The sequence below is a fragment of the Phyllostomus discolor genome, chromosome 3 (assembly GCF_004126475.2).
Source record: "Phyllostomus discolor isolate MPI-MPIP mPhyDis1 chromosome 3, mPhyDis1.pri.v3, whole genome shotgun sequence".
Lineage (NCBI taxonomy): Eukaryota > Metazoa > Chordata > Mammalia > Chiroptera > Phyllostomidae > Phyllostomus > Phyllostomus discolor.
The window spans coordinates 42908363-42928221 of record NC_040905.2 but is presented as its reverse complement, the minus strand read 5'-3'; the positions used below and the strand labels follow the sequence as shown (position 1 = coordinate 42928221).

General features: G+C 39.6%; 1 protein-coding gene across 2 annotated transcripts in view; it reads right to left on the bottom strand.

Annotated features, from left to right (window-relative positions):
- Positions 1-7731: 7731 nt before the first annotated feature.
- Positions 7732-19859, bottom strand: part of LOC114510853 (NLR family apoptosis inhibitory protein) — a 31633-nt gene continuing 19505 nt past the window's right edge. For both annotated transcript variants that reach the window (XM_028529338.2, XM_036020375.1), the window contains 6 exons: positions 17672-19795; positions 14947-15111; positions 13239-13391; positions 12814-12900; positions 9986-10150; positions 7732-8928 (listed from right to left, as the gene is read on the bottom strand). In XM_028529338.2, the coding sequence (XP_028385139.1) occupies positions 8564-8928; positions 9986-10150; positions 12814-12900; positions 13239-13391; positions 14947-15111; positions 17672-19795 (3059 nt within the window). In that variant the 3' untranslated portion in view covers positions 7732-8563. The remainder of the gene's footprint in view (positions 8929-9985; positions 10151-12813; positions 12901-13238; positions 13392-14946; positions 15112-17671; positions 19796-19859) is intronic.

Sequence of the window (19859 nt, the reverse complement as noted above, 5' to 3'; positions counted from 1 at the left end):
TAGCCAGGGTCAGGTCATTTGTAGGCCATTGTAAAGTCTTCAGCATTTACTCTGAGCTGGGAATTCATTGGGGGATTTTTAACCAAAGGTATAGCATGATCTGATTTATAAAGAGGAGACTTCTGGCTGCTGCATTGAAAATAGATCAGCCTGGACTTCTGGTCAGGATGGCATTGTAGGCAGACATGGCTTGCCTCTTCACACAACCACATCAAATTACAGCTGAAATATAAAACAACCATCACTCAGAGCCATCAGAAATTGAGTTGAATGGAAGTCTGACAACTACAAAATTAAAGAAACCACATCCATCCATCCAGACTGGTAGGAGGGGCACAGACACAGAACGGGCTCATCCCACACTCACATATGGTGGATAAAAATCCAGGAGGGATATCTCAAGGAGTCCCAGCCCCATACCATGCCACCCAGCCCAGGGTACCAGTGCCAGGAAGATAAGTCCCCAAAACCAATGGCTGCAAAAACTGTGGGGATTGAGTTGGTGGAAGAAACTGCTGGAGCCCCAAGCAGTTCCTCTTAAAGAACCCACACACAGATTCACCCACTCATAATCACTCCCCTGAGCTCCAGCACCAGGTAGCAGCTTGAAAGGCACTAGTGGTATACAGGGAGGGACTGAAGTGTCTGGCATCAAGATGAGCAGAGGCCATTATCCCTTTTCTAAACCCTCCTCCAACAGCTGGCAAGATGGTGCCATATCTGAGAATCCATCAGCCTGTCTAACACTGTTTGACCTGCCTTGGAGATACCCAGAAACTCCACCTCACCCAGCTTAAGGGTCCACCCAAATTGCTTTTCCATATGAATGGCTGGTGTTGACTCATGCTTCACAACTTAATAAATTCTGTCAAACAAACAACAGCTGGCCTCAGTGAGCCCCAGGTCACTAACAGCAGCCAGCTTAGACTCACAGCTTGGCTTCACCTGGGAATCTCCAAGCCCAGCACAAGTAACAGCCATCTCAAATAGCTTTGCAGCTTAGGCAGGGTGGCCCCAGGAAAAACAAAGGTGGGGGCTGACCTTGGCCAGCACCACCCAGGAAACCTGAGAGCCTGTGCACCCAGTGGACAGCTGTAGGCCATGTCGGAACACCACCACCCTACCCCCGCACAGCTGATCCTTCACAGAGGGCAGAGGTTGGGGGTCAGTGGTCATAGCTAGTCCTTGAAGCTGACTGGCCTGGTTAAACCCCCCCCCCCCCCCCCCGCATTGATCTGCCAACAACAACCAGGGCTCAACTACAAGAGGAGGGTGTACTCAGCCCACACAAAGGGCACACCTTGAGTACCCAGTTTGGGTGATAGAGGAGGCTATGCCACTGGACCCTACAGAATATCTACTACATTAGGCTATACTATCAAGACACGGGATCAGACTTCCAGCCAAGATGGAAGCATAGGTAGACACACTGTGCCTCCTCACACAAACAAAAGAAAGAAAACAACAAATTAGAAAAAAAAAAAAAGACCAGAACTGACAGAAAATCAAACTGTATGGAAGCACAACAACCAAGGAGTTAAAGAAGAAACATTCATCCAGACCAGTAGGAGGGGTGGAGACAGGCAGCCAGGGTGGAGAGGACTTGTGGCAAGGTGGATGTGGCAGCTGGAGGACCGGGGTGGACGGTCCCACTTCATGAGTGGATAAACCTGGAGGAACAACTGGGGAGTGTGATAGATTGAGCAACTCAAGGTTCCAGCGCAGGGAAATAAAGCTTCAAAACTTTTGATTGAAAACACCTGTGGGGGTTGAGACATCTGCGGGAGAAACTCCCAGCCTCACAGGAGGGTTCATTGGAGAGACCCACAGTGTCTAGAATGAACACAAACCCACTCACCCAGGAATCAGCACCAGAAGGGCCCAATTTGCTTGTGGGTAGCGGGGGAAGTGACTGAAAGCCGTCAGAGAGCTGAACAAGTGACATTGTCCCCTCTCTAACTACTCCCCCACATACAGTATCACAATACAGCCAAGTGGGTTGCCCTGCCCTGGTGAACACCTAAGGCCCCACCCCTTACTATGTAACAGGCATGCTAAGACAAAAAAAAAAAAAAAAAGGCCCAAATGAAAGAACGTATCAAAGCTCCAGAAAAAAAATACAACTAAGCGATGAAGACATAGCAACCTATCGGATGCACAGTTCAAAACACAGATCAGGATGCTCACAGAATTGGTTGAATGTGGTTGCAAAATAGAGGAGAAAATGAAGGCTATGCAAAGTGAAATAAAGAAAAATGTACAGGGAACCAACAGTGACAGAAGGGAAACCAGGACTCAAATCAATGGTTTGGACCAGAAGGAAGAAATAAACAGTCAACCAGAACAGAATAAAGAAACAAGAATTCAAAAAAAATAAGGAGAGGCTTAGAAACCTCTGGGGCGACTTTAAATGTTCCAATGTCCGAATCATAGGGATGCCAGGAGGAGAAGAGGAAGAGCAAGACATTGAAAACTCATTTGAAAAAATAATGAAGGAGAACTTTCCCAATCTGGCAAAGGAAATAGACTTCCAGGAAGTCCAGGAAGCTCAGAGAGTCCCAAGAAGTTGAACCCAAGGAAGCACACACCAAGGCACATCATAATTACATTACCCAAGATTAAAGAGAAGGAGAGAATCTTAAAAGCAGCAACAAAAAAGGAGAGAGTTACCTACAAAGGAATGCCCATTAGACCATCAGCTGATTTCTCAAAAGAAAACTTACAGGCAAGAAGGGGCTGGAAAGAAGTATTCCAAGTCATGAAAGACAAGGACCTATATCCCAGATTGCTCTATCCAGCAAAGCTTTCATTTAGAATGGGAGAGCAGATAAAGTGCTTCTCACATAAGGTCAAGTTTAAAGGAGTTCATCATCACCAAGCCCTTGTGATATGAAATGTTAAAGGGACTTACCTAAGAAAAAGAAGAAGATCAAAACTATGAACAATAAAATGAAAACAAACTCACAACTATCAACAACTGAACCTAATAAAACAAAAACACACTAAGCAAACAACTAGAACAAGAACAGATTCACAGAAATGGGAAGCACATGGAGGGTTATCAGCAGGGATGGGGACAGGGGGAAATGGGGGAAAAGGTACAGGGAATAAGTAGCATAATTGGTAGGTACAAAATAGAGGGAGGTTAAGAATAGTATAGGAAATGTTGAAACGAAAGAACTTATATGTACGACCCATGGACATGAACTAAGATGTGGGAGGAATGTGGGTGGAAGGGGGGTGCAGAGCAGAAGAGAATAAAGCGGGGGGAGGGACAACTGTAATAACATAATAAAATATATTTAAAGAAAAAAAGACATGGAGTCAAAGCAGCTTTACCTCATACACAGAAACAAACACAGGGAGGCTGCCAAAATGAGAAGACAAAGAAACATGGCCCAAATGAAAGGACAGATCAAAACTCCAGAAAAAGAACTAAACAAAATGGAGATAAGCTATCAGTTTGCAGAGTTCAAAACACTGGTTATAAGGACGCTCAAGGAACTTAGTAAGGATCTCAACAGCATAAAAAAGATCCAGTCAGAAACAGAAGATACACTAATAAAGAACAATTTACAGGGAAACAATAGTAGAGTGAATGAAGCTGAGAATCAGATCAATGATTTGGAACATAAGGAACCATAAAGCAATCAATCAGAACAAGAAGAAAAAATACAAAAAAAAAATGAAGATAGTTATAAGCAGCCTCTGGGACAACTTCAAGACATCCAACATTCATATCATAGGGCTGACAGAAAGAAAAGAGAAAGAGCAAGAAATTGGAAATCTATTTGAAAAAATAATGAAAGAAAATTTCCCTATTTTGGTGAATGAAATAGACACACAAATCTATTTCCAAGCACAGAGTCCCAAATAAGATGTATACAAAGAGGCACACTCCAAGAGATATCATAATTAAAATGACAAAGGTTAAAGATAAAGAGAGAATCTAACTTAAAAGCAGCAAGAGAAAAGATGTTAACCCTGGCTGGTATGGCTCAGTGGATTGAGTGAGGTCTGCAATCCAGAGGGTTGCTGGTTCAATTCCCAGTCAGGGCACATGCCTGGGTTGTGGTCCAGGTCCCCAGTGGGGGCCACATGAGAGGCAACCACACATTGATGTTTCTCTCCCTTTCTTCCTCCCTCCCTTCCCCTATCTCTAGAAATAAATAAATAAAATCTTAAAAAAAGAAAAGAAGTTAGTTACCTATAGGGGAGTTCCCATAAGACTGTCAGCTGATTTCTCAAAAGAAACTTTGAAGACTAGAAGGGAATGGCAAGAAATATTCAAGGTGATGAAAAGCAGGGACCTACAGCCAAGATTGCTTTACCCAGCAAAGCTGTCAGTTAGAATCAAAAGGCCAATAAAGAGCTTCCCAGACAAGAAAAAAATAAGAGGTCATCATCACCAAGCCATTATTATATGAAATGGTAAAGCAACTTATTTAAGAAAAAGAAGATCAAAATGAGGAAGAATAAAATGGCAAAAAAAATACAAATCTATCAACAATTGATCTAAGAAACAAACTAAGCTAACAAGAGGAATAGAGACAGAATTATGGATCTGGAGAATGGTTCCCAAATGGGGGGGTGGGTGGGATTAAGAAGGACAAATAGGTAGTTACAGAATAGCCATATGGCTGTACAGTACAGTAGAGGAAATGGAGCAGCCAGAGAACTTAAACACATGACCCATGGACATGAACAATGGTGGGGGGATTGCCTGAGGGTGTTGGGGATGCTGGAGGCAAAAGAGGAAAAATCAAGACACCTGTAATAGCACAATCAATAATATATAATTTTAAAAAATAAAATTTTTAAAAATAGGTGAGCCCTGGCCAGGTGGCTCAGCTGGTTGGAGTGTTGTCCCAAACACTGAAATGTTGCAGGTTTAATGCCCATTCCAGGCACGTACAGCAGGCAATGGATCAATATTTCTCACATCAACGTTTCTGTCTCTCTGTGTCTGTATCTTTCTCTCTCTCTCCCTTCCACTTTCTCTAAAATCAATTTTAAAGAATAATAAATCCTCAAATGGGGATTTAAAAAAAACAAAATACATCATAAGTTTCAAGGGAAGAAGCAGGCCAATTAGTTAGGATTAGTTGATATAGTGGTTGGATCTGAGTGTATTTTGCAAGTGGGGCTCAGGATTTGCCAATAGATTGCATGTGAAGAATGAAAGAGAGGAGTCAGGGTGACTCAAGATTTTTGACCTAAGCAACAGGAATGATAAAGCTGGAATTTAATGAGATGGAGAAGCCTGAATAAAGAGTATTTCGGTATGAAGGAAAGATAGGAGTTGGATGTGAGAAATGTGAGATGCCCTTAATAGGAGTTGGATATGAATAAAGAGTCCAAAAGAGAGATCTAGGCTAGAGATGAAAATTTAGAAGTTAGCATGGATATTGAATTTAAAGCCATTCAACAGGATCAGATAGCCAAGAAAATGCATTTAAATAGAGATGTCAGAGAAGAGTTCAGGTACTCCCAGTGTTTAGAGATCAGATATGAGGAGAAGCAGTAAAGGAAACAGAGCTCTCAATGAGTTAGGAGGGAAACTTGATTTTTTAAAGTCTTTTTTTATTTTTTTAAAGATTTTATTTATTTTTAGAGAGAGGGGGAGGGAGGGAGAAAGAGAGGGAGAGAAACATCAATGTGTGGTTGCCTCTCATGTGCCCCTCTACTGGGGACCTGGCCTGCAACCCAGGCATGTGCCCTGACTGGGAATTGAACCAGCAACCCTTTTGTTCGCAGGCTGGCACTCATTCCACTGAGCCACACCAGCCAGGGCATGGTTTTTTAAGTATTTTTTAATAGTATATGTACATGGTACAGAATTCAGATTGTACCAAAGAATGCGCAGGATGAAAAAAGCAAACCTTCCTCCCACTGCTGACCTGTAGCTATGCTAGTCCCCTCCCTGAGGTGGGTCACCACTACCAGCCAGTTTCTCGGATATCATTTAAGATGTTTTCAGTGAATATGCAAACATGCACGTGGCACATATCCTATCAATCTTGATAATTAACTAGTTCTTTCTGTTTATATATGAACTATTTAGTAAGCAGTACTTGTATCAATTATCAAGTTATTGCTTCTCATGTCTAAATCCAGCCTTCATGGCCTCTTGTGCAATAAAAGATCTGGACCCAGTAAATACCTCTCCCCTTTCAGCAGGCACAGTGGTAAAGTTTGTCAGTAGAGGGTGCTGGTGAGCATAAGAGGATCGAGGGACTTCTTTTCCTGGTTAGTTTCTCCCGGACAGTGTCATGCACCTCCCAGACATGAGTGGCTTCCCCTGACACCAGTGGCTTCTTCTGACACCTCCAAGGCACTTCCTCAGACTGCACTTCTGCAGCTTCAGCAAACCTCTCTGCTGTCCATGGCAGTGCCCTCTGCTTGGAGGCCTGTATCTGAGCAGACCTGTATCTGGGAATCCTTTTTGGGGTGCTCTGTCTGAGGCTAAGGTGAAGAGCCTACAGCTGTTTCCTACATCTGCTTAGAGGTGTCTTAATTCCTGTTACAGTTAATAACTTCGTAGTAAATTTCCCATTTAAATTAGTGGGTGGTTTCTGTCTCGTGATTGGACTCTGTTACAGCATTTAAAACTTTTCCAATTACAAAAAGTATTATTACATGTAAAATCAGACAAGCAGGACAGTAACCCGTCTCACCCTTCCAGTAATCTCACCCTCCAGATGTAAGTAACTCCTCTTAATGTTGTAAACTAGCTTTTTATTTTAACTATAAAAATAGTATAGGCACTTGTAAAACAAAATACCACAGAAACAGGGAGAAAGCGGAAAGAATGCCATCCAGTCCTATTTCCGAGTTACCACTATTAACATTTTATTGTATACTCTTCCAGGAAATTTGTTCTTTCAATTGCAGTTTACACTCAGTATTACTTTGCATTAGTTTCAGGTGTATAGCATAGTGTTGAGACAATCGTGTATTTTACAAAGTGACCTCCCTGATATTTCCAGTACCCCCTGGCACTGTAATAGTAATCACAACATTATTGACTATATTCCCTGTGCTGTACCTTACAGCCCCGTGACTGTTTAGTGACTACCAATCTGGACTTCTCAGTCCCTTCGCCTTTCCACCTAGTCCTCTGGACCCTTTCCCTCTGGCAACCATTGGTCTGCTCTCTGTGTCTGAGTCTGTTTCTGTTTCGTTTGTTCATTTATATTGTTCTTCAAATTCCACATATAAGTAAAATCACAGAAATTCTTCATGCGTCTAGAAACCTGAGAGTATTTTTTTTAAATAAATGGGATCATACCATACACACTGTCCCTCTGTTTCATATTTGGGTTGGAAGGGAAGGATAGTCTTTTTCCTTGGCAAAAGTAAAAATTAGAGTTAAAGACTGATTTGATTGTTTTCCAATTTATACTAGCATTATGATTTTGGAATAGTCTTCTGGCCATTCAGAAAATCCTGCTTAACTAATAGGAGTGAAACTCTGGAGACAGACAAAGATGTAGAGGGGTGTCTAACCCACGGCCCACAGGCCACATGCAGCCCAGGTGGCTGTGAATGCGGCCGAACACATAATTGTACATTACTTAAAACCTTTTTTTTGCTCATCAGTTTTCATTGCTGTTGGTGTATTTAATGTGTGGCCCAAGACAAATCTTCTTCCCATGTGGCTCAGAGACGCCAGAAGGTTGGACACCCTGATTGTAGACACTCACGTTAAATTTGACACCTTGAGCCATATGAGGTCACAAAAGAGACAATATATTCTCCCCACACAGAGTGGATTATAAGAAAATTCTAAGGCCATTTATAGCATATGTTGAACTCTCAAATACTGTCATCTAAAAGGGCATTGATACTCAATTTTCCGGAAAACAAATATAACTAATCTGTAATAATGCTAAATTCTGCTTTTTTGTTTATGCGGTAATGTTGAATCAAAAGCCTCTGGAATTAAAGTATTTTCCCCTAAATCCTATTTCTTCTTCCCATTGGCAGTGGATAAAGGGAAGGTATAAGTAAACTCAACTACACCAAAGTTAAATACACAGAACAGACCCTGCAAGGACTGATGGATCTCTTTGACCCACCAAAGATACATCTGCACCCAGTGTTAAAGTGAACTCTTGTTTCACCAATGTGTGGAACTGATTCAATCCTTAAGTTAATCATTTTATACGTAACTTGAATTCTTCCATATTGTGGCTTTAAGATAGATCAGCGTAACTCCCTCAACCCCCTCCCTGTGGCTTTGTTATTCTTTACCGTAATTAGCCTGAAAATCTGCTGTTGATGCTGGATGATGGACAGTTAGATGCATCAACTTTAGTTGGGAGGATTATTCAGAGACTTCAAAAGTACCAGTGATAATCTTTTTCTTTTCTTTTCTTTTTTTAAATCCCGTTCTTAAGCCCAGTGATGTGCAAGCAGGGTTGTTATTATTTTTTATATGCCTTTCCATGTTTTATAAGTATTATTTTGTATGTAACATTTAATAAAATGTTTTTGGATAATTAGGTTTTTAGAATTTTTTACCAATATCTTCTTGATTCAGTAGTTTTTAATTAAACTTCTATTTCTGAATGACTGGAGAGAATGGCACCACCCATTTCCAGTAAATAGTTAGGTGTTCAGATTGAGGGTGTTTTTCTTTCACAGAAGTAAGCAGTGCGATGTCTTCTGTATCCAGGAGCCAACTGAACATGCTAATGCTGGTGAGGCGTGGCAGCCGCAACATGCACTGACTCAGAGACTTGACTGTGGCGGCCTGAGCTCTGATACATTTAGTGAAATGCCTGGAAATCTTCAGCTCTTGCAAGTTCGGTAAGTTACCCAGTGCTCGGAAGAAATTTCTGTATCCTTCCTCTGTAATCTCGTGATTCATTGAAAGATCTAAGTTCTCAAGTTTCTGGAAACCTCCGTTGAGTGCTACTTGGGCTATAAAAGCAAAATATTTATGAAGTCAGAATCATCATGACTTTTATTTCGATAATGGTAGGCCCGGTTGTTTGAACTAGCCTCTTCTCCTCTCACCACCACCACCACCACCGAAAGTAGAAAATGCCAATAAAATTATTTTTTAAATATCTACTTAAAAGTCCCAAAGAGCTGACTGGTTAATGAAGAACTGGCCAAAACCCCAGGGAAAAGCAGAAACCAGAGGCATAAACCTAAGCCCTAGAGCAGTGAAGCCACTTTTGCTAGAGAGTTTTGTCATTCTGTGCTTATTTGGACTTCTCTTTCGGTCTCCCAGGAAGCCAGGCGTACAAGCACAGCATGGCTCGGAAACAGGCTAAGTTACAAGGGACAATAGAGGTTGTGCAACCACACCATCTCCCCTTTTACAGAGAAGATTTGACATTCCTCAGACCACACCTTCTCACTGTCTACTGCCGTACACTGCACCTGCGGCCCAAAGGGGACTGGACCCCCTTGTTATTGAGGGTTCGGAAGGATATGGGAGCCTGGCACGCAATAAGTTCTTGGCACGCAAGGTTTTTGTTTTTGTTTTTAATGGCTAAATTTCTTTTTCCTCATTTGGGCAAAGGGTAGGTTTGTTTTCACTCTAGAATCCATGGCTGTAGAATGACTAACTTTAGAGACTGAGGTACTGAGAAAATGAAAGTTATTGAGCTGCACATTTGTGTACTTTTCTGTATGTGTATTAATATTCAATTTTTAAAAATACTGTAAAAAGAAGTACATAGAAGGTATATGGCCAGGAGTATGAAGCACTGAGAGTCAAGAACACAGACTTGAGGGTTTATCTCGTCTGAAATGGGAGGACATCTTTCATTTCCAAATCTGACCAGAATGCCTCAATCAACAGAACCTAAGAGGGAGCTAGAAGATAGTGAAAATGAGGAAGTGGGTTGAGTACTTTTAAAGAGACAAGAGGTTTTATAGACATCTTGCAGCAAAAAGCTTGAGTAATATCAGTGGCTTTCATGCAAGCTGAGACATGCAGGCTGAGACAAGCCTGAGGGTAACTCACCAATTTCCATTACACTGTCATCATTTAAAGTCTTGGTAAATGAGAGAACTCGGAGACGTCGAAAATGCTGACACTGCTGGATGATCAGTTTAGCCACTTGATGAATCCCATCTCCAGCAGGAAGGATCAATTCTTCCAGGTTATGAAGAGACCCTAAAGTGTAGGCTATCAGAAGAGACAAAAAAAAAAAAAGCTCCTAGTGTCACAGGTTCAATTCCCAGCCAGGGCACATGCCTGGGTTGTAGGCCACAGCTCCCAGCAACCGCACGTGGATGTTTCTCTCTCTCTCTCTCTCTCTCTCTCTCTCTCTCTCTCTCTCTCTCTCTTTCTCCCTCCCTTCCCTCTCTAAAAATAAATAAATGAAATCTTTTTTTAAAAAAGCTCCTTTTCATACTGTGTTCCCAAACAGGGATCTCTAGCTTCAAAATCATGCACAGTGCAGGCAGCCCCATGTAGCACAGAGACTGTTCCTCTTCCGCTCCAGGGACAAGAGAAAGTGGTCAGCCTACACCTTGATCTTCACTGCTACTTCCAGACAACCATTTTTTAACCCTCCCCAATCAATCTTTCCTACACTGGATTCCAGAATGCCTATCACATATCCATTTCCTCTTTTAGACTGTAGCTTCCACTGGCATCCTGGAAACTCTCCTAGCTCCTCAAGGCCTTCATCCCCCTTCTTTTCAATCCGACCCCCTGCTGTTATCTCAGTGATTTCTACCTCTGCCTCACAACACTAAAGCTTCACAATTCGCCACTCTTTCTTTCGATTCCTTATGGATTGCTTGATCCTAAAAAGTTCTCTAGACTCCTGAGGCCTCACACCTGGAGATGTTTTGAATGTTTCTACCATAAAACAATGTTCCAGGCTTATCTTTCATTTTCTGTATCCAAGTTCTTACATCAGCCATTTCTGCAAGAACTTGGGTTGCTTTTGGGGAAGCCAGTATTAAAAGTCAAGACCTGGGCATTTGGTTTGCTCATTGCTCTTAAGGTGCTTTCTAGTCTCTTAGTTGACTGAACTTAGAAATACTGGGTTGACCCAAAAGGTCATTTGGTTTTTCTCATAAAATGGCTCTAGTTATACTTGGTTGTCTTTAACTTCATTCAAAACAACTTTTTTGGACTGTATTGAGATAGCTTTCATATCAGGATGCTTTTAAAAAAAAACATCAAAACTGGGAAATTTTGGTACAGACATTTTAATATTGAAGATGGAAGAAAATACACAACATTTTTGTCATCTTATGCTTTATTATTTCAAGAAAGGTAAAAACTCAACTGAAAAGCAACAACAAGATTTGTGCAGCATATGGAGAAGGTGCTGTAACTGACTGAATGTGGCAAAAGTGGTTTGCAAAGTTTCGTGCTGGAGATTTCTCACTGGACGATGCTCCATGGTCGGGCAGACCAGTTGAGGTTGATAGCAACCAAATTGAGACATTAATTGAGAATAGTTAATGTTACACCATATAGGAGATAGCTGACAAACTCAAAATATCCACATTAATAAAGTTATTGGTGAAAACAAAAAATGTGTGTTTTATTTTACAGAAAAAAAACCTAAACAGGCTTTTTGGCCAACCCAATAATATGTGTGTTTCTATATAGAGATATATAGATAAATGTATATATCTGTGTGTATATTGATCTATTTATCAATGTGAATAGGTTAAAAATCATGAGTGCATGCCAATATTTCTAATCCTAATTTAATACCTCAGAGTTCTTCCTAACCTACCCTTTCAATATTTATAAATTCATTCTCTAACAGTGAGGAAACTTGGCTCTCATTATACTCAGTGTATTTGCTTAATCAACCTGTTGTATATACCAGGCACATCCTTGACCCCTGGTCCTGCCTTTGCTCCTTCAGACTTCCTGCTTCTTCCCCACCTACATGGCTGTCTCCAAAAGAAGAAAAAAGGAAGAGGAGATATAAGTGATCCTTAAGCATGCTAAAGTTTAAGAGGCACTAACTGCTCAACACTTGGCATCTCCATTCACCTTGTTTTCCTATGTTAAAAATGAGACATAAGTCCACGATGGAGTTGCTTATGTAAAGCCCCATGTCACCAAACCAAAATTCAGACTTTCAGCTCTCTCAGAAATGGAATCTTCATCCAGTCAGCCAGGAATCAACTGATCAGCACTAGTTAGCAATCTGCCTGAAATACCCCTGCCATCCCCTAAAAGAAAGCGACCTTGCCATCATCAACTCACTTTTTTGCCTCATACAACTTCCTGGTTCCTGCTCCCTTCTGCCTATGAACGTCACTCTGTATAGGTCCCCAGTACTTCTTTCTGTCTCCTGCACTGGATGCTGCCCGATTCCAATCCATTTTTGCTCAAATAAACTCTTAAAATTTTTAATATGCCTCAGTTTATATTTTATTTCCCATGGGCATACATCACTTCTTTAATCATAAAAATATGCAAAAGTATTTAAGCTCTTTCTACAGCTAATCGTCATGTTGTTAAATCTGGGCTTTTACATACTTAGTTTTCATAACCTTAAAAGATAGTTTTACCTATATCCCAGAAACTCTTAAAACAACATGGACTTAACATGTTTGGAATGGGTGGGTACCTGCCAATGAAATTGCATAGTGCTAAAATGAGCAACTATGTATTTTAAGAAATAAGGAACTCTGAGAACATTCAAGGCATTTAAGGGTAAGAGTTGAACACCACTGTCCCCTTCCTCCTAATTAGCTGGGGTAGTTAATATATATCATGATTTGTTGTAGGTAATGCAAAATAGGTGAAGGATTTTGGGGGGAAGAGAATAAAGAATAAGTAAAAGGCACAGTTTTATAAAAACATACCAAATTTTTCAGATGTTTCCTTATCAGGAACATATTGGTATTCAAGATTTAATATCTTCAGAGAAATAAAATTTGGCAAAATGGTGACTATAAAAGGGAAAATAAAAATCTGTTATGTTAGCTACAACTCTTATACCAAAAAAGTAATACTCTTATACCAAAAACTAATACAATAATTTAGATAGAATTAATTAGTATGAGCAAGTAGATAAATCTTTGCTCGGGAAATAATTCTAATAACTAGAAATATTTAAACTTCTACAATCAAGTACAACTTATTTGATAACTCATTTAGGATTATAAGTCTATTACAATAGTTCTTTAACATCAATTGCATATTTAAAATTTGGCTATTTTTAAAAAGTGCTTAACATGACTATCCACAGAAGCATCTTACACCAAGATGTCATGATTGTATCTCTTACCAAGTGGAGTGATGTTAAAAAATGCTCCAGAAAGCTTAATTTCTTTGAGTTTCTTACAGGAAGCAAGTACAATCATAAGAGACTCAAAATCTGAAAATCTGTTACATTCCAGATGGAAAACTTGAAGGTTTGGAGAATTCTGAATTAATTTAACTGTAAAAGATCAAAGATTTAAGAAATTAGGGAAAATTATACATTTCGACCAGGATTAGCCAAATTAGCCACATAATTTATTATTTCAATTCAACAATTTTGAATTAAAATATAGCACCACGACATAATGATCCAAGAGTCAGGTCACTATGGGCTTAGGTTCAGGTTCTACAACTAACTAGTGAACTATGTGAATTTGGACATGTAGTTACTGACCTTGTCTGGGGATCAGTGTACTGATAAAATTAGGGCATTGACCAAGTAAATTCACCTTCAGCTTTAACATCCTAATGTTTCTAAGTTTGTACATGACATGTACAAAATAGGAGTACTATACAAAGAAATAAAAGCAATGACAACTCTGAAACAAAACCTAAATTTGATGCAAAAATTGCTAACAAGTAAGAAAACAGCTCCTATCAGCTTCAGCTCAGGGAATTCCTTTGCATGCAACTCTGCATGTCAATTCCATAGAAACTTATATTTCCTCAGTCCTTAGTTTCCAGTCTACTAAATCAAGGAATCCATGGTGCCTAAGTCACTTTGCTGAATGATGTATTTAAGAAAAGTGACTACACAAGCTGTCCATTAACCATGAGGATAGGATGGTAAGAAAAACAAGGAAATGCTTCCTTCCAATTGCTACCAATCATCATATTTCCTTCCATCTAATCTGGCAGCCCTGTAACTTAAAACAAAATAAAAGAACTCTACAAATTATTTTGGAGAAGCAGTATACCAGTGTTTAAAGCTCAGACTTTTTAGTAGTCAGAATTCCTATGTTTAAATCACAGATCTACCATTTCCTTAGCTGGGTAACCTTGAGCAAATTACTTAACCTCTTTACATCTCAATTTCTCAGCTGTAAAATTAGCATAAAAATAGTACCTTACCTCATGTAACAAGTATGAAGGTTAAATGAGTTAATATTTGTAAAAGTACTTGTAACAATTCCCTAGTGTGTAGTAAAAGGACAAAAAAAACCCTTTCTAGGCCCTCTTTGCCTGAGCTAGCTTGACTGATTCTTGTTTTATGAGCCTCTATCCTGAAGACTAGAAAATTCCTGGAAGTGCCCTCAAAATGCAGAGAACTTACAAAACAGGACATGCCAGACTGCAGAACAGGACTCTGCATGCACCCAAAGATAACATGAAACAAGCCACAGCCTCTACGAGACCAACTGAAACATCCTGCTCTACAACCACTTTGATTACCAGATAAAAGCTCAAAGCCCCCACCCCTCAGTGCTGGTATATCTCTCCACATGAAGCCCCTCTCCTCTCTTGGAAAGTGAATGAAAACTTTATCCTCTGCACTTTCTTCTCTTTGTGAATTCTTTCACAGCTGGCGTCACTGACCACGCTAACATGTAGTAAGGGCTCAATAATTACAAATAGTTCTCTGCTTTCTTAATGAGAAAGTGCTATTCCCACAATTTACCACAGATAGAAGCTATCGCCACAGATCCACAGAAGCTTTAACTTTTAAATGAATCATCGGCCAAGTAGCTCTACCAAATGATATAAAAACAAATAAATCAAAGTGCCATTCTTACCTAGTTTGGAAGGGCTATCCTCAACTGAAATGTGGATCAATAATTTCTCCATATGGTGGAGATTTAGGAATTCTTCAGGAATGACTGCAAAAACATTTTTTTTATCTACATTCACAGACAATTCTTTCAGGCACAGGAACTTGTCCAGATGAGAAAAGAGTTGATCTAGAAAGCAGCACACAGTTTTCCATTATTAACCTGAAGAGTTCCAAATGGAACATTTGAAACTAACATTTTGACTCATCAAGCTATTTTCACAGGAAAACTTTTCACATACTATAAAACATTCTTTTCTAAAAAGTACATATATGAAGATACTGTTTTATGCAGCACTATTGATTATCTACTATAGTGTGAGAAGCCTTGTACTAATGTCTACATTCACAAAAATAAGACCACATTTCAACAAATATTGCTGGGACAACTGGATTTCTACATGCAAAAGAAATGAAGTTGGACGCACTACCTTATAGCACCATATAAAAAATTAATTCAAAATGGGTCACAACCTAAACATAATAATTAAACCATACAACTCTTTGAAGAAAACATAGGGGTAAAATCTTCAAGACCTTGGATTTGTCAATGGATTCTTAGATCAAAAGCACTAGCAAAAAAGCAAAAATAGATAAATTAAACTTCACCAATATTTAAAAATTAGGACATTGAAGGACATCATGGAGACATTGAAAAGACAATCTATAGCCCTGACTGGTGTGGCTCAGTGGGTTAAGTGTCATTTCTGCAAACTGAAAGGTTACTAGTTCAATTCCCAGTCAGAACATGTGTCTGGGTTGTGGTCCAGGTCCCCAGCTGTGGACATGCAAGAGGCAACCAATTGATGTTTCTCTCACACACTGATATTTCTCTCCCTTTCTTTCTCCCTACTTTTCCCCCTCTAAAAAAAGAAATAAATAAAGTATTTTTTAAGAAAGACAATCTACAGAATAGGAGAAAGTATTTTCAAACCGTATGTCCAATAAGGTTTTAATATCCAGAATATACAAAAGAACTACAACTCAGAACACAAAAACAACACAATTTAAAATTGGGCAAAGGACGTAATAGGCATGTCTCCAAAAAATGGCACAAGCGGCCAATAAATAAGCACATGAAAATATGCTCAAATAATTAGTCACTTGGGAAATGCAAATCAAAGCTATAATGAAATGTCACTTCACACCTAATAGGTTGCCTTTATGATTAAAAACAAACAAACAAAAACAAGCATTGATGAAGATATGGAGAGAAACTGGAGCCCCTGTACACTGCTCGTGGAAATGTAAAATGGTGCAGCCACTGTGGAAAACAGTTTAGAGGTTCCTCAATAAATAAATAAAATTACTATTATTAATACGATGCAGCAATTCCACTTGTCAGCATACACCTAAAAGAATTAAAAGTGCAAACACATATATACATACATACAAAGGAATATTATTCATCTATAAAAGGAATGAAGTTCTAATTCATGCTACAACCTGGATGAACCTTGAACACATGCTAAGTGAAATGAGCCAGACACAAAAGGACAAGATATTGTCTGATTTCATTTATAGAAAATATCTAGACTGGACAAATTCATAGAGACATAAAGTAGAATAGACGTTATCAGCAGCTGAGGAGAGGAAGGAGTTATTATTTAATAATTACAGAGTTTCTGTTTGGGATGATGAAAAGGTTTTGGAAATGGATAGTGGTGATGGTTGCACAACACTGGAAATGTATTTGATGTCATGAATTGTTCAGTGAAATGGTTAGAATTGCACATTTTATGTATATTTTACTAAAATAAAAGAAATATTGAAAATAGGAAGCAAACTTTTTTATAAATTTGATGATAAATAACCCACAGATCCAACAATGTTCACTTACCCTCAAACAAGACAAATACAAAGCATACCAAGGCATAAAACAAACTGTTGAAAAAACAAAGCCATACTAGCAACAACCAGAAAATGAAAAAAAAATTAAATATTATTTACACAAGTATTAAAAAACACAAGTGCCCAGGAATAAATTTAATGAAAGAAATACGAAGCCCACACTGAAAGCTCTCAGACATAAAGAAGTGAAAGGAGATACAAATAATGAGAGATATTATTTACCATTTATTTATTTCCCATAATGTATATGTATAAGCCCTTCTTTCCATTAAGTGGGGGGGGGGTAATCTTCAAGAATCATCTTTACATACTGATTATTATTTACTGATAAAGAGTAATTTGTGCCTGTTTATTAAGTTAATGTTTTTATTATCACCTTATGTTTATTGATATTAGAGAGAGAGGAAGGGAGAGAAAGAGAGGGAGAAACATCAGTTAGTTGCTTACCATACATGCCCTGATGGGGGATCAAAACTTCACCCTAGGCGTGTGCCCTGATGGGGAATTGAACCCCCAACATTTTGGTATATGGGATGACACTCCAACCAACTGGGTCACACCATCATGGGCAATATTTTATTATTTTTTATCTGAGGTGTTTGAAATTGGTTAATTTCTATTAATTTTTATTTGAGCTGTTTGAAAATCATTCTGTTTAGAGGCCTTTCACTAATTCATACTACTGACAAAAATAAATTAGTGAAAGCTTATTTTATAATAGGTATTCTATCAGCAATCATTTGTGGTCTCATGCTTTCATAAGTTTCATCCACCTAAAACTAAGAGTGAGCAAATAAAATCACCATCCAAATATCCAGCTAAAATATATTCAGGTATACCTTGTACCTGGGTTGTTCCCGAGACTTCAAGAGATTCCAGGGAAGGCAGGTTGAGAAGCAATTCCTGTTCTACTGCATTCAGCTCAGATTTGTTTATGGAGCACTTGGTGAAAGAAGCCTTATACTGCTCAAGAGCTGGGCGAAGGCTTTCAACAAAGCCCTTGCTGTTCTGTAAATGAAGTTCAATGTGCTGTGAGGCTGAGAAAACTGCCATCAGAATCCTAAGCATCTCTTGGTCCACACCATCCATATCAGTCACGTGGACTTCCAGAAGGGGAATCTTGTACTGCTTTGGAGAAAGTTTCCAATAGCCAGTGCTGATGTCTGGTGATGCACTGACTTTCATATTCAGAAATCTCATAATCTTTTTCTGGTTTTCAGCTAAATTCTGAGCCCATTCATTCATTGGTTCAAAGGCAGAAGCACAGTCCTGATGTATAGTTGGTGCTTGTGATTTGTCCCAACACATATCCAGGGCTGAAATATCTGGAATGGGTGTCCTGAGTTTTAGTTTTCCATGTAGGGAGACTTGGATGCTCCTCAACAATAACAGGCTTTCGGGATGGTCAAAAAAATACTGTAATTTGAGCACATCCCAATTCAGGGTCTTCCCTTGAAGGAACTGCATAATAAATGGAGAGCACGCAGCAACGGTGTTGCTCTGATAAGCAATTTTTATGGCAAGAGACAGTAAACGTTCTGAAACCAGTAACAAGGAATGTTGTGGAGATAATTGCTGCACCATCTTAATTAACGACGTCATCTCCAAAACATCCGAATGGTGCTTCAGATTGTCATCTTTTTCAGATATATTCTCCAGTGACTCCTTATTATCCAGCAGATGAAGTAAATGAGATACAATTTTTGGCCCTGCCTTTGTTGAAGGGTAGTAGAAGCAGGAAATATACCTCAAAAAAACGGTACAATAACTTTTAATCACCATGGATAAGTTGATTTGTTTCAAATAATAAAGTCCCAAATCTTGATCTTCTTCCCTATCTGAATCCAGGAGTACAATCAGCCTCTTCACAGCCAGAAATTCTTGGAATGCAGGATCTAAAAACCGGTAGACTGGTCTCAGTCTCTGGGCTGTGAATTTACTCATCAGGCACATGGTTAGATCTTCATCTTCGTCAACCCCTGCTTCTCTAAGGTCATCCTCACCAAACTCAAAGCAAGATGAAAAAAACCCTTTCAAGGCTAGGTCACCACAGGAGGACACAATTACTTTCAGAAGCTCAGCTGAAGTTTTGTACTTTAAGAAAAGGCATTCCATATAGGACTTGAAAACAGCAAAATCATTCAAGGAATGGTCAAAAGGATACTGGAACCAATTAGCACAGACTGCTGCTACAAAAAGAGGAGTTTTCTGAATTCCCTGAAAATTTTGATTCACTCCAAAGTGAATCATAAACTTTCGTAGACGGGCTATATCATGAGAAAAGAAACTCCGTAATATGTAGATGGCATTATAGAAGGGAAATGCTTTGATCTCTAGAGTCATGTCTAGGTACTGGTGGATGCCCCTGGCCCTGTTTGTGTGGACAGCGATCAATAAACAGGTCCTCGATGAGTGGTTTTTTTGAATCAGTTTTTTAATGACTTGAGGGACTGCGCACATTTCTTTGTAGTCATCCAAAAGGAATAATACCTGGCTCTTTAACCGCTGGATGATGTTCCTCAGGCACATTTCAGTAACAGATCCTTCTGTCTCTGGGAGTTGGTCACAAATGATGTTGGCTAGCCCTTGGTCCAGTCTGGTGGAGCTAAGGGAGAGATAGAAGACCAGCTGGAACCTGTTTAACAAGGGACAACATCCTGATGCCCACAGAAGAGCTATTTTCTTCAGGAGGACTGTCTTTCCGCTACCAGCCTCACCCTCCACACACATGACAGAGTTCAGGTTGGTAAAGACATCAGACAACAGCGCAGGCTGTTGCACAGGAGTGCTGATATGTTTCAAAACAAGGGACAGGTCGCAACTCAGCAAACGGTCTGTGGGCAGACAGGAGGAGAGCTCAAGCAAACACATCCGGCGGAAACTGGCACTGATGTAGGCCTCTCTCAGTCGCTGGTTCAGGCTCTTCGCCTCCTGAAACCACTGGGCTTCACTCGGGGCCGCCTCTGCGGAGAGGAGAAAGGAGGCATGATTACAGACCCTCTCTCTTCTGAAAGTCCCCTAATATAA